This window comes from Athene noctua, chromosome 1 (genome assembly GCF_965140245.1).
Source record: "Athene noctua chromosome 1, bAthNoc1.hap1.1, whole genome shotgun sequence".
Classification (NCBI taxonomy): Eukaryota; Metazoa; Chordata; class Aves; order Strigiformes; family Strigidae; genus Athene; species Athene noctua.
This window is the reverse complement of record NC_134037.1, coordinates 80,804,268-80,820,007: the sequence shown is the minus strand read 5'-3', so window position 1 is coordinate 80,820,007 and position 15,740 is coordinate 80,804,268. Positions and strand designations below refer to the sequence as shown.

The following is a 15,740-nucleotide window of genomic DNA, read 5'->3' as shown; positions in this document are numbered from 1 at the left end:
TGGTGGGAGACCTGCAGGGACTGACCTGGTGGTTGTGCCACCACGTGGTGCTGGTGGGTGGGAGGCACTGGGGGACTTTTCCAGGGGGCTCTCAGACTTGCTCTCGTAAAAGCAGGTGCCTAAACTGAGACTCTGACCAGGGTCAGGCAAAATCTCAGCCCTGAGGATGGAACCTCAGCTTCCTGGTGCAAAGTGCTAATGAAGTCTGAAGGGCCAGGTCAGGTTTGTTATCAGGACTTCAATGAGTTAATGTCATATGAGCCAGTGTCACCACGTCTCCAGTACCTCATGCCCGCCAGAACTTTATTGGAGCTCCCTCAGGACCCTGTGCCCTTTCTGTACCCTTCCACTCCTTATGGGAGATAGATGATGTCCAGAGGTCACTGGCCACTTTGGAGGCCCGATACTTTTGCTTTCTTGTGCCTGTATTGAGGCATTTCCTTGCCTTTGGGCTTGCTGTTGCCACACCCTGTGATGGTGGCATCATGTGACCCAGAGCACAGCTGGCTGTGAGCATCCCACGTGTGCTGTCTGTACCCGGCTCTGTCCGTGACAGCCCTGGTGGGGCCGACCAGTGGTGTGGGACCCTCTCCAGCTCTCCCGGAGCATTCATATGCTGTGATGGTATCCTGGGTGCTTAGCTGGACTCTCCCAGGTTGGTGTTACCTTGAGCAGCACCAGCATTGCTTGCAAATGGGCAGAGGTGATGCCAGTGGCACCTCCCCTTCCTTGGGCTTGGTTTGGCCTGTTCTGCAGAGGGACCACCTTGCTGCCCCATGGCAGGGCGTTGCTTGCTTCAGAAGAGGTGCAGCAGGAGCAAGGCTGTAAGCAAGGAGCAGCAGGAGCCCTCCCAGGACCTGCACGGTGACTGTGCAGGTAGCTCGCTTCTCTCCCTCTGCCTCATGTTCCTGTGCAACTGCACATTTTTACGTTTTAATTATTCATCAATTCTTGTGCCTTTCTCTGTATACCTGGGAGCTGAGCTTGTGACTCACAGCTGGGATTGCAAAGGTTGTGATGTTTTGATGTGCCAGGATTTATGGGACTGAGGTAGAGAGTGTTAACACAAACCTGCTCATGCTGGAAAAACTGTAGGCCTGTTGCTGCAACCCATGTCTGGAAAGTGGCGGTTGTGAGTTGCCCACAGTCATGTGGTGTCTACATTCAGCATGTCCGTCATAAGTCCTCTCTCCTTGTTCATGTGGAGGTGATGCTGGTGAATGTGTAGGTGCAGCTTCTTGTGAGACTGATCACAGTCTCATCCTGCCTCTTGCTGTTCCAAATGCTATGCCAAATTTAGCAGGTAAAACAGATTCTGGTAAGGAAGTGGAAGTCAAGCTCAGATTTTACTCCGGACCTCTTTTTCCTCTGTTTGAATCGCTTATTGCATGTTCCCCACGTCACAGCTGCTGGTTTGGTTTCTGCTCTTGGATGGTTTCAGAGTCTTCATGAGCCAAAGTAAGAGGAGAGGTGGAGTGCAACAGGTACCTCACTGCAGTGTCTTGGCTGATCTAAAGGGCTTGATACCAAGAGGTGTTTCTGCTCTGATGGCATTAGGTGGTGAGCAGTGGCAAAAAATACTGCTGTAACTTCCAGCCAGCACATGTCCACAGTGAATCTACAACAGCTTTCCACAAGAAGTGTAATAAAGCCTTTCTTCTGGATGGAGACTGGGAGGGCAGCAGGTGGGACACATGTCTCTCCACAAGACAGCATCAGTGAGGGATGTCCAGAGACACAATGCCCATTATGGCCCCTGGAGGTGGCCTGGGCAGTGGCTCTTGCACTGCCTGGTACCTTCCCAACACCCTGTGGCTTGAGCCCTGTGCCATCTCTGTGAGGTGTCCCTGTTTGGGTGCTGCAATATTGAATAGCCTCTTGCAAACTCTGTCCTGTCTCTGTTGGGAAGTGCTTCCCACAAGTCGAACGTCATGAAATAACTTGTCAGATCTGGCTGCCTAAGCTCGGTTGCACTGTGAAGCACTAAGAGCATCGGTACGTTAAGCACCAGCTGGCCGTTCTCTGTGGATTCAGCCTTGGCAGCAGACCCAGCCTGAGCAGCAGGGGCTCCTCCTCCAGCTCCTTTCTAAGTAGCGCCTGGATGAGTGCATGTATCCACCTGCATTGAGCCACTTACCCTGGGGAGGGCTTGGGAGATGGCTCGGGAGAGGAGTGCAGACTTGGGGAAAAAGTGTCATGAATGTCGGTGCTGCTTGGCCAAAGTACGTAGGGCTGAAAGTACCAGAGGCCTGTGGCTAAAGTGTAAAGGACAGCTTGCTGCTGCATCACTTGCCTTGCAAAATGCTCGCATTTCTGAAGCTGGTTGTGAGTTTAACCTGGAACATGGGTTATCCCAAATGCCAGCTCAGAGCATGTAGTGGGCAGAGTCTGTGTGTGTGCGTGTGCTCAGAAAGAGGTGGAGGAGGCTTATACTGCTAAAAACCCAAACATCTGAAGTGAGGGAGGAGGTATCATCTTCTGCCTCTTGGATCTTCAAAGCTGTCTGTGTGGCATCCAAAGCTTTTTATAGTAGTGGGTTGGCTTTTTTGTTATTTTGTTTTTATTTTTGTTTAGAAAAGGGAAGGAGCTGATTAGTAAAGTCCAGAGGAAAATGAGAGGGGAAAACCACTCCTTCTGGTGCCTTTAAGTGAACTGCTGGTCAGTGACTCATCCCAGCCAGGACAGTAATTTCATGGAGCAGAAAAAGCACAAGAGGGGACACGTGTTGGAGATACTTGCAAGCATGAAGCTGGAAGAACATGGGGGTGATAACTTGGTTTAAATGTGGTTCCCCAGTGTAATGAGCAGAGGCACAACTTCAAGCCTTCAAGTCTGTGGATAAGATGTGCAAATCTTATGTTCCTGGAGTTTGATACCTATGGATATTTCCCCACATTGTTTCTACTGTCAAAGCTGGTGCTAAATACTTGTCCCTGATAGCTGGAGCTCTGCAATTCTCTTGTTGTTGAATTTAGGCCCTGGTGTTTGAACTGTTAATACTGACATGTCACTTGACCATTTAAGTTCTGAGGCTGATCTCCAAGCCATTAGAGACATGTACTGAAGAAACAAGGTGAATTTGGTGCATTGCATGATGTTATTCAAGTATTGAGTTTGGGACTCCTCTTCCAAATGTTTTGTCTGATCATTCTCAAACTCTTGGCTATGGGGAAGAGGAATCATCCCTTTTCTAAAATCTGAGCTCTTAGGTAAAAACACAGGTGGAGGGGAGTATTATCGCAAAGTTAGGGGAGGGAGGAGGTTAAGATAATGTCTTGAAAATGTTCTTGCAGCCCAAGAGTTTAGCAAGGGACATGCAGTAGAGCACAAAGATGCATTACCTGGTGGCTTCAACACTCTCTGCACAGCCTCATGTGGCTCCTGCCACGTGCCAGCACCATCTGGGAGGCTGTAGGTTACACTTGAAACGCAGGGCACTGGTGTGCCTTCTCAGCCTTAGTCCCTGGTACCAGCCTGTTGCCAGGCACAAGCTGAAACCTTTTGAACACTGCAGTGCCCCAGCCCTTGGCTGCATTCACTCTCCTGCTGCAGGGGACATGCTGTGACATGATCACTTCTGAATGTCACCGAAGATTATTTTGATGCAGCTTTGGGACAGTTACTGTTCGGATGCATTGCCAACCTTAGTCAAGACCATGGGTACCTTGTCAGTTACTAAAGACCAATTCAGATAAATGAAACAATGCAGCTGTCTGCTCCCCCGGCCTCCCCAGAGATACTTGCATGAATTCAAGAAGGCTCAAATTTTATCTTGGATTTTTTTTGTCTCCCTTTATATAAATGAAATTAAAAGGGGCAAATGCATTGCAAGATAAAACCTGGTTTGATAAAAATGGATTAAGAAAGAGGAATTGTAGGCAACATTTCCCCTTACTCATACCCTTCAATTAAATCGCTCTGTGCCTCCTTTGTATGGTATGTGGCTTGCATTTTTGTCTGGCTGGTACTATGGTTAACATTGTTGCTCAAACGCCAAGTTGCTTTTGTGAAAGGCTGCAGTACCTTTGGCGTTCCTGCGCTCTGGACCTGTCTGCTCCTCTGCGAACAGACGCTGCTGCCTCTTCCTCTGGTTGGAAGGGGCTTGAAAGCCCATCAGCTTGCTGCTACTTGTACACAGCAGGAGCTGAAAGCCTTTCCCAATAACTGCTTCGTTCTGCCTGTGCCTTGCATTCTGCAGAGGTTTGGAAAAGTGCTTTGTAAAATGGAATTGCAATTTAATAACAAATTAAACATTTTTGTGAACCTTCCAATCCTAATTATGGTTTTCCTAGCCTGGCTAAAACCAAGAGCAGCCTTGCTTTGTGGTGTGCCTGCTGCCAAGGCATGAAGGAAATTAAATATATAATTTTCAAACGTCAGCATAGGTTAAGGTTTTGTTTAAGAGTGGGCCAGAGGAGCTGGCTGGTTTAATTACTGCTGTTTTTAACCCTGTGGTGAGACGCAACACTGTTAAGCACTTGTGGATCACATTGCTTCCTTGGGCTTTGCTGATAAGAGTATGCCTAGATGGTGAGGAAGGTTAATGGCTTGTCTGCAGAGGGTGCAGAGTGCTATGAACCCAGGCGCTCAGCCTGGGGCAGCTCTCGGAGCATGGTCAGCTGCCCTGCACAAAGCCATATGCTGTGGGCACTGAAAAGAACATCCTCACAGGGAACTGATGGGGAGCAGCTCCTGTGCTGCACACTCTGCTCTGCCCCACTGCACGCTGCCTTCCCGTGTATGGAAAGCTGGGTGCTGCAAGTGACCTGGGGACGGATTTGCAAAGGCTGGAAGAAGGTGCAGAGCTTAATGTTATAGATGGGTAGGTGTGGTAGGGATCAAGGTTGAAAAAGAGAGGAAAAAAAAAGTGAAAAACCTCCACAGCAGTTGTACATCCTTCAAAATCAGGTCCTTGAGCATTTGGGTTCCCTGGCTGTGGCAAACTGAGAGTTAGGGCCCTAAACCCCTTCCCTGGATTCCCTGGTTAGACTAGGGAGGCAGAGGTACTTGTGGAAAGTGGATCTATCCTGTTAATCCCTTTCCCTTGGCTGCAAGGGGAGCCAACAATTGGAGTTGATAAACTCCATCTGTAATGATAAATCCACAGAGAAATGTGGGCACCATGCTGTACTTTTGTGCCAGTTTTTGGACTTGTACCTTGAAGGCTATTGTCTGAGTCTAGATATGTCTAGACTTCTGCTAACTTTGTGTAGGCCTATGTATTTGTATCTGTGTAGTTATGCTCTATGAGCACTTGCTGCTATTGGGACTTGGGGTTGCACTGACAGTCCCATTTTTCCCTGCCCCAGCTCCAGATCTGCTGGATGTCCTACAAGCTAGAGCACGTGCTTGTGTGGGGAGAGCTATGAGCTCAAATCCCTTGTCTTTGAACTGGATCCAAATTTTCTGCTTTCTGGGAGGGTGCCTGGCCTGTGGGTTGGAGGACATGTGAATAGGGTGCTGGGGGGAGAGGGGTGCTTGCAGTGTGGAAGCAGCTTCCACCATTATGTAAGGTAAGGTGCTTGGGCTTCATGCCCTTGACTCCTTGGCCACCTTGACACTAAACTGGATACCGAAGTATTCACAAGACCAAATTCTCTCATATTTGCTGTGGTTTCAATTGTGGGTAGGCTTCTTGAGGAGGAGGTAGAAGCTCCTAGCTACTGTTGCTACAGTGGTTTGCTCAGGTCATTTGCAGGGCAAGGAAGACAGTAGAATAAATTTGAGAGGGGCATCTGAAGGGCAGTCCAAGGGGTAGCTGGGTTGTGTGGGGCCTTGCGTGGCTGTGTGGTGGAACACCTCTTTCCTAGGGCTAGTGTCATGTAGCTGACCACTGGCCAAACTGTCACAGGAGAAAGTGGGGGCCCAGTGGAGGAGAATGAGAGCCCAGCAGTGAAAGGGTAATGTGTTGGCTGCCAACACAGCATGCGGATTGTGGGCAGGCGAGAGGACGCCCCGATACTGAGCAGCACTCCTGCCAAAACAGTGACCCAGGGGCCTGGCCAAGCAGAGTTGAGCTTCAGTGCACCAAGAGACCAGCTGAGCTCTGGATTATCCACTCATGGGCTTCACTGGAAGGATTTTCTCCTGATGATAGTTTTTTTTTCTCTCATTTGCTTGTTCCCCTGCCCTCCCAGAGAGCAAAGCTGTATTGGCAAATAGACTACATGGGCACTCTTAAAACAACCACCTTTTTCCTGGTGCTTATGACCTCCTGTCTCAGTTTTTCTAGAACACTTTCAAATGTCACTTTCTTTCTCCCAGTGTTGGTATGTGTGTTTCAGCTTTACAGTGTCAAGATGATGAGGACTGGTTTATCAGGAAAGGTTTTGGTCAACAAAGGAAACCTTAAAGTCAGCTCCATGAGTATGTCACACCCGTCTTTCTAACATAGCTGTAATTTCAAAGCTTGAAAGATCTGAAAACCAAAAAAAATCATAGAAGTATAGGGCCTTGCACATGCTGTTTTCCTTGCTCCTCAGGACATCAGTTACATGTCTGAAGATCTCTGCCTATCCTTTAGCAGGTCCAAGTGAATCCTGGGGCAGGAGACAGTTGACAGTAGCTGCTGGAGTAAAGCTGTTTCACCCTCACAACTTTTACCTTTCTTTCAGTGCATCACATCTGACACTGAGATTGAGGAATCATATGTCTCTATAACCCAGGAAATTCCAAAACTGAATGTTCTTAGAGCAAAATGTTACCTTTGTGGCCCTGCATATTCTGTACACTTCATTGCACAGGTCAAACAATTGCACAGTGATAACGCTATGCTGACAAGGAAAACAGAAATAAGGAATGGTGCATACACACAATTTGGCAGTTAATGTAGAAACTTGGACTTTTGGCACTTGCAGATATTTGAGTCGTTTATTTCTCAGCTTTAACAATAAGTATTGCTGCTTTTCCCCTACTACACAGTTTGTAAATAAATGCCAAGTTTTGAAGAGCAGCTCCAGAAAAGAAAGCACAGTTCATGACAAGTTGCATTCTTATGTAACACTTAGGAAATGCCAAATCCTTACAAATATTTGAAGAACTTAAAAATGCTGGTGGAGTCAGCCAGTGCTCTCTTGTCACAACCTCTTTTAGAGCTCTAATCCAGGCTGTTATAGTAGCCCAGCTTGTTGGGAGACTAAAGGGAGCTTGAAGCTCTCTGCTCCTGCATTTCATTTAGCCCTTGCTCTGACCCTCTCTGAGATTGCTTTAAAGACCACTCGGCTTCATAAGGTCCAGTGTCCAGATTCTTTTCCTACCCATCTGTTACTGCTAGAATCTGGTAAAGTTAAGGCATTTTTACCCTTGTGACATTATTTAGGAAAACAAGTATTATTGCAGCTCTCTGGTTGTGATGGTCATGTTCTGAGCACCAGGGCGCCGCCTGCAACACAGCAGCTGTTACATATTCAAGGGTGAAATTCCAATAATAGTATGCTATATAATCGCTGGATAAATATTTATGCTTGTGAAGGTTAAGTGACTTGGAGTACTATAAACTCCAGACATTTGGGCAGGCCACTGCAATTTAAGCCATCTTGCAGTGACCTCCCCGTAACCTCTCTCTCAGTCTAGAGGCAGAGTGATTGCTGGAGGTAAAAATTCAGAGTGGATCCCGAGGCCTCTGCTGAGCAGTGATGCAGTGCATAAAACAGATGTTATCTGAACCCAACTACTCATCTCTAACATTGGTTCAGTTTCCTTGAAACTTCTCCCAGTGTAACTTCATTCACAAAGCCGGCATGATGTTGTCTCAACGTTGGTGTAAGAGGGTGGAAGCCTCCTGAGGATGGCAAGCGTCATGTCACAGGATGGGTTTTTGGTGGTTTATTTATATGATGGATGGGATGTGTGCAGTGATCCTTTTCTAATGTGCAGGCACGTATTCAAGGTTGTGATGTGGTTAATTTGCTTCAGAAAAGCAAGGGAAACAACAAGCCAGAATACTACTAAAATAGTTGTACAAGTTAGGTCCCATTAGGATCTGTAGTTCAGAGTCTTTCAGCACTCACAGAGCACAAAACCCCACCCAAAATGGGCAAAGTCTCAGTGAACTCAGCAGAGTTGGGATTCACTCCAACCCTTTAATCTGAGTGTTTTCAAAAAGTTGTATAATCCCTCATTTGCCCTCTAAGCTCCGTTCCAGCAGGATAACAGATACAGCCTCACTCCCCCTTCTCCATCTCACCAGTGCTATTATTTCCTTCCTAAAGCCAGAGACCAGGACTCCATCCAGTACAGCTGGTGGGCTCCTCTACACTCCTACCTGTTGATAGTGCATTAGGGACAACCCCATCTGTGCTAGACAGAAGAGCAAGCCATGACAACCTGTTTCATTTTAATCCAAGCTGGGAGGAAGTATTTCCCTTGTTGCATTGAAGCACTGGAATGATATTTAGACTCCTGTCTTCTGCTGAGAAAACAGAATGTACCCTTGGCTTTTCAGAAGTGAGCCATCCTAAACCAGGGCTCTGCTGACTTAGTTCTACTTGCCCAAAGGAAACACATGACCAAAACCATGTCTTGAAGTAGCTTTCCTAAAAAAGCCCAGTTTATTTCTATGCCATTCCACCATGGTTGGTAGCTGTTGTCAATACTTGCTATTATCTTTGGAGCAAGAACATTATCAGCAGGTTTATGGCTTACTAATGCCATGTTGAGGATTGTTTATTTTATCTGGCAGTAGATATCTAAAAGAATGGCTTTAGGACAGCAATATACATTTCAGTCTGAGGAACTCATTAATAATACTTTAATCCACAGGAGTCTTAGGCTTTATTTTGCTTTACTCGGCACTGGGAAACTTTTTTTCTTGACTTGTCCTCTTTGAACTTGCCGAGCACGAGTTCCAAATCCCAGAGACTGCATTGATTCTGTTAAGTACCTCTGGTCAGGAGAGATGCACAGCATCACCAACAGTTTAGCATCACCTCCTAAAAGCCGAAAAGAGACAAAACATACTTATTTACCTCATTATTTTCAGTAAGTTATATACTGGTAAGGTTTTGCTCTACACAACAAGCATAGGCTGCCCTTGCTTTTATGAAGCAGATGACTGCCTGTGAAGAGGGCTGTTGAAGACAGCTCCTGGAAGGGAAAGCTATATCTAACGATACAACATTTGCCCCAGCAGAATAAATGTTTCACAATTTGTAATGTAGATTTTTTTTTTCCCCTTACAGCTTCATCAGTTAATTAGTCAGCATTTAGGTTATGGGTCTGGGCACTTAATTAAGCTTTGTCAGATGTTTGTAAATTTGAGGTAATGGCAAAATGCCTTATTTGTGTGACAATAAAGCAAAATAGACTTAGAAATTCACAGAGAATGATTAATCAAACAAGGAAATTACCACTTTCAACATTTCACCTAAGCAGTCTCACCCAAGTCACACACCAGGCGTGGTTAAAACCAGGCTCAGTGCCCATACAACATAGCTCCTAAACTCACATCTTTCTTTGGCTTTCCCTTTCACAGTGGGGACTCCAGCACTAGGTGAAATTCAAAGTTCAAGCAAAAACTAATAGTCTCTCAGAAGCTCTGAAGAACTGTTACCTCAGTCATTGTCAATGCCTTGAACTGGAGACTGAAAGCATAAGGGCTGATGCTTTCTGGCTGAAGAAAAATGGACTAATATGCTGTATAGATGGACACAGATCTGACATTACTGCAGGAATTACACTTACTTTAAAACTGTTTCTCCATAAATGAGAAGCTAGAGAAGAGGAGGTGACCCAAACACAAAAAGTTGTAGCACAGTACCACGCATATGTTCTGTCTTACTGCTACAGGGCATAGTGTTAAAGAATGTGAAAATATGTGACTACACCCTGTAGTAGTAAGAATTGAAGCTTAACTTTTAAACCATAGTTGACATGAAACACCAATGAAATGCGATTATTACCCTTTACACAATCCTATTAGAGATGTTGTGGTTTTTACAAGTGTATCCCTAAACTGAACCATGGAAACATTTAGCCAAATTCAGGAGGAGTTCAGAACTCTCACTGTGTGCTCACACTGCTCCAAAGCCAGAGTCTTTGAATAGAGGAACACATACAAGGGAGGAGTACAAGATCATCCTCTAGTTTTACACAACAAAGGAGGAGAAAAATTGGGAAAAGAAATCTACACTGTTAAACAAAAGTCAGAGTAATCCCTCACCTACAGAGTCCTGAAGCAGATGTGTAAGTTTGCTGTTTCGGTAAGGTATGTGAGGTCGCTGTTCTGCTATTGCTCCAAGAACATCTGCTAGGGCAGACAAGCTGCGGTTAATAAATGAAGTTTCTCTCAGTGCTGCACCTGTCACTCCAGACATACCTGGTAGAATGCAGAAAAAGGCAATGGTAAGACTAAGCAAAGCTGCTTCCACTGTAATGTGTGAAAAATTCTATTGCTGTATCATCTACTTTTGATGCAACGTTTTTAAACACAGATTCTGAACGATGTCTTCCAGTCCAGCCATGCCAAAAGCAAGATGCAGTGGTTTTTCACTCTGGACTGCCAATACATTGTTCAGTACTTCTGCTCTTTTGAAGGAAGGTTAAAGAAGGTTCAGTGCCTGCAGATGGTCTGAAGCATCTCATGTTCAAGTTGGTCTCTTCAGCTGTACAATGCATCTTGGCTCCAAATGTGTTAAGAACAGGGAACTGAGAAAGTAGGAACACTGTGAGATCAGACAAGACGATGCTGCTTTTGAAAACACCAGTCCACACTGTCCCCAGAGAGAAGCCTGGTGTGTTCCACCATTTTATGTAATAGTTAACTGCCCTGGATGTATCCCTTGGGAAAAAGAGATGGCATAAGCTACAGAAACAAAACTGTACAGCAGCCATAAGTGTGATGGGTTCGCGTTCCCTGAAGTCTGTAAGGTGCTGTTTTGTGGTATGATTTGCTGTAAGGACATTGATAAAGGAAAATGATGCCCCTCTACCATCCACCCAGCATGGTGGAGTGTAGCTCTGCTGCCCTTGAGCAACGCTGGAAAGGTTTGGTCTGCACCTCCCATTGCACCAATTTAAGGAGGTGCTGCTAGCTCAACTCTTGATCAGGCTGGACGAGTGTGCACTTAAGAGTGATTAATTCCACCTGTCCTTACCTCTGCCCTTTGGGGAAGATAAACTTGCTGTGAGCATTTAGCATCACATTATTGAAATTCAACCTTTCTTCAGGCTAGTGGATGAGGCACAGATGCATCTGCAATCACTTCTCATTGCCCAGAGCGCATGATCTATGCTAGGCAGGACACATGGTAGCGGGATGATCGGACCAGGCTAACGGTCTCCTCAACTGCCTCCTGTCCCACTTCTAGAGAGGTACAGAGAGAGGCTGGGCATCTTGTTCTCCCTGTAGGCCAACATTTTCCAAACTGGGAGAACGAGAGAGGTGTTCAAGTGGAAATGTGAAAAGGCACAGTAACAGCAAAACCCCCAGAAGTCTGGAGAGTGAGGGCTGGAGTGGTAGAGTCTCTCAGCAGAGAGGCACAGAGCAAAACAGTTTGGAAGACTCTGCCGCAGGGTGGACCATAATCTGAGATCGGCTGTATCTCAGACTAACATTACTGGGGTCACGGTGTGTACAGCCATCCCCAGGCTTCTTTTATCTATAGCAAGCAAAGGTGGACTCCTGAGACAACAGATATTACCCTAAAGCAGAGAACTGCAAATAGGTGAGGGGGTACATGTTTAAACTGCCGATTATCTACGTTTGGTTAGATCAACTTCCACAAAGCATTTCAGACTGAAGCCTAGTTTGCTAAAAAGGGACCACTTTGCTTGTGGGTGCTGTAAATGGCCCAGGACAGCTGTAGAGCTAAGAAGGCAGGGTGCTCAAGTGTGCGAGAAGCCTGCTGTACTGCTGCTCACTTAGGTTTGTCCACATTTTAAAACTATTACGAGTTAACAGCTGCCCTCACTTTTATCAGAGGAGCTGATGGCAGAGGTTAGTGTGCCGCATGTGCTGGGCTGTATCTAACAGGGATGTAAGCGAGTGCAGCTCTTCTGGCTGCATGGGCAGATCTAGCCCACCAAGCCCCAAACCAAGCAAACGTTTGTTCTGGTTGAGCTGAGAGAACAAACACACACACTGTTGCTCAATTACATGTTTACCAAACAGTTTTCAGCACTCAGAGCAGATGAAAAAAATAATGTATTATATCAGGTTTCTCTGTAGAACAAAAGTTTAACAGTGAGCAACAGCAAGAATTCTTGGCAGTAAAGTAAAAGACTCTTTCATAATACCGGTTCAGTTTTCAAAACATTATTTCTGGAATGGTACATTTGGCTGCATGGCTTTTCTTGGTAAGAAAGCTTGTCCTTTAGGAAATAATCAAGTTTTTGAAATTATTGTGTGCATAGAGGAGGCAGGAGGAGGAAAATGCTTTGAAGAAACCATGAAAACAGTATTATCTTTTCAACACTAACTTCCTCCAAGACCTTTTCCACAATAAGGCAGAAAAACCCACACATGGTGATATCAGTTATTACTGATACTTGTAATATTTAAATCATTTGTGCACTTTAAACATTTCTGTACAAGGACATGCTAATTTTCAGAGTAGAAAAATAGACCTAATGAAACCAGTCTGAACAAACAATACACCTATGATATGGGTAACCACTCTGGGCTTATTTCAAGCTTACGCAGTCAGATTTTCTGTTAAACTGTACCGATGTAAAACTGGAACAGTCAGCCGCTGGGATCCGTGGGTTTAAACCACCCCATGTGAAAGCAGGGTAGCACATATCCCTACATAAACAGGTAAAGGCAACTATTGTAACCTAGATATGGGAGGATCTGCGCCCATGAACAGACATATTCACTTACCAACACACTCACTGCCAGCCAGGTCCACCAGCTGCAATCTAGTTTTGACTTGCTTCATTTTCTCAGTTGCTTCAAGTTGTACTGGTGAAGAGGCTCTAGAAGAAGAGGTGGATTTATTGTCTTTTATTTTTTGTGGAAAGGTGCAGGAAACCTCTTTATTTGGTCTCTGACTGATTTGTTCATCTTCCCATGAAGTACCTAGTTAATGGAAAAAACAAGGAGAGCTTCTCACTGACACTGGAAATTGAGATAGGGAAAAAATGGGGCATCAGTAGGAGAAGCATAATACAGTATCTGCTGGCTTAGGCTATTCTAACAGAAGCAATATACAAGTCAGTCAATGGCACAGGTGAGCTGAATGACTTTATCTTATTTAAGGTTTTGTTCATCAAACCGATTGTACTAGTTGATAACAAGACTCAGCGTAGGTTGTATCTGATATCCCCACTGTTCATACTTTGTGGGGAAAACAAGAAACAGGAGTCCAGTAAGGACTTTGAAGAGTCATTTTTTCATGTTTTAGATTGGTTGCAGTCAAAGTGAGATTTTTGGATGATTGGGAGCAGCAATGAAGTCTGTTTCTGTGTATTTGAAACATCACCTGCTAGTGCTCTAGTGAAAAAAAAATAGTTCATCCTGCCTCTTCTGTTCTGTCCTTTGCTGCTGTTCCCTGTAGACTTCCTTCAGCCCACATATCCCACTGGTGCATCTCCACATGATGAGCCATTAGCCTCAGTAGCATTACTCCCACTTGTTCAAGTTGGTTACCTACTATTCCTGGTAGTTCTGTAGCTGCACTAGATGGTTTCATATCCTTCCTCTTCCTCAGCATCAGCATATGGCTTTCACTCTCTGCTGGGAAGGAAGAGGAAGACAGATTCTTTGGGAAAGCTGCTTTAACATTAGCTTAGCAGAAATATGCAAAAGGGCCTTCCCAAAGTAGTTTTGCTTTTTTTTTTTCTTCAGTGTTTTGGTTTTCATTCATCTCTCTCTGAAAGACATAAAAGAATAAAATGTGCAGACTCTGCCACAGGTTAACAGAGACAACAGACTCTCTTGGGGACTTAGTCTAGTTGCAATAGTACAAAGTTTACAGCTGCAAAGCTTGAGTAAGGAACAGAGTGAATTGGGTTGCAGGGCTCTGTACCTCTCCTATTAGACTGTTGCTAAAACCCAAGCTAGCTGTTCACAGTGTAGATGGAGCAGCTGTGTTGGTGTACAGAATAAATGGCTTCAGACCACACAGTGTAAAAATAAGTGTTCTCGCTCCTCTTCAGTTTGAGACGAGGAAAGTAAGTAACTGCCTCCTCAAACAACAGTTAATATTGAAAAAAAAATGCTAGAAGACCTTAATCAAACCTGAAAAAGTGCTGGCTTGTCAACCCTGGCTCTAGGTGTAGAACTCATCATAGACTTCACAACTTTTTATTTAGTGACTTGGATATCTCCCATGTTGAGATATTTGATGCTTGCACCTAGCTTTTAAGGCAGGAATTTTTCCTTTTAAACAAGACAGAATGCACTGTCACACTATAGCAAGGTCTCATTTGCAGTACTGCTCCCAGCCCCCCCATATTGCACACCTTCATCCATGCGCTGTGAGCCGAAAGCCTGACTGCATTCAACATAAATTTGACATTTCTGTGGAGTTTTGCTGCCAGACAACATGGCACAGGAGGGCGACTGCAATTAGAAGTGGCAAAGGAAAGTCTGTACTAGACAAGATGGCTGGTGCGCTAACGGTGCAAACACCGTGTTTTGAAAAGTAACATCTGTCTGACTGACAAGAATCTGGAAGTGGCTAGAGCTAACATCTGCAACACTGGAGCTGCAACTTGTGAAGTAACTGTGTCCTTTGGCAAGGCCCATAGGTAAGCGAGGGCACTGTTTGTTCTGCTTTGCTAATATTGTCAATTTAATTTCTGATAGCAATCTAAGGGAAAAAATGTTAAATATTTTCCACTTTCTAAAACCAAATTGTCACTGCAGTGTATGAAGGAGATGGACCACAGCACTGGAAAGAGAACCTAATTACAACGTGAACAAAAGAAAACAAAGTTAACCCCCAAAGTTATTCCTAAAGCAATAAACTGGTAAGTCTTGGTGTGATAATGAAAAGTAGAAATAGTTGTCCTATTTACTATGGCAAAACCTGTGTATTGTCTGTTCCCGCAGTGGCCTATTATTAACAGTTCAAGAAACTCTGAATTTAATGGACATTTTTGCAAGGCAGTGGGTAAAAAAAGATAAATTCTTTCTCACCCAAAAGGATATTCTGATCCCTAAAATGCACGGTTAGCTTTACGACAAACTTAGCATGACTAATAATGTGATGTCATACAGTATGTGATGTTTAACTACAGCATTTGAGTATCTATCTTATTGATATCTTACTTGTCTTATACCTTATCTTACAACTTATTGATAAAATTTATTTCATTGGTTGTTTCATGCTATAAAACTTCAAGAACTCTAAGTCAAAACATGTAAAGAAAAGTGAAAAGTTTTTATGAAAGGGAAAGTTTCAGTAGGATTCAAACATCAGACCAGACTGTTATTTAAGAAGGTTTGTAGAAGTTAAACAATGGAAAAGAACTGAGGGAATGTATTGAACATTGGGAAAAGGAGGAAAAACCAATATGAGTATCTCTCAGTCCACAAAGTGTTTTTCAAATAACAACTGGCTCTAGATGTATTTTAGTAACATTCTACTTACCAAAGTTATCTCCAGAGACAATTGTGGTTATGGTCAGTGTAACTACCAGATGAGAACGAGAGGAATGAGCATGCACCAGCGTTGGGTGCCTGACTCTCAGCTGTAGGCCTTTGTTGACTAGATGCAAAATTTCAGATGCATTTTCAACAGTTCTAGGAAGTAAACAAGCAGAAGATTTAACTGCTCACAGTAAAAATCACATGA

General features: G+C 44.5%; 1 protein-coding gene across 1 annotated transcript in view; it reads right to left on the bottom strand.

Moving 5' to 3' along the window:
• Window positions 1-6,914: 6,914 nt before the first annotated feature.
• The window catches only part of KIF25 (kinesin family member 25), a 44,852-nt gene continuing 36,026 nt past the window's right edge, over window positions 6,915-15,740 (bottom strand). The window contains 4 exon segments of the mRNA XM_074925006.1: window positions 6,915-8,930; window positions 10,160-10,315; window positions 12,821-13,018; window positions 15,537-15,688. Of these exon segments, the coding sequence (XP_074781107.1) occupies window positions 8,773-8,930; window positions 10,160-10,315; window positions 12,821-13,018; window positions 15,537-15,688 (664 nt within the window). The 3' untranslated portion in view covers window positions 6,915-8,772.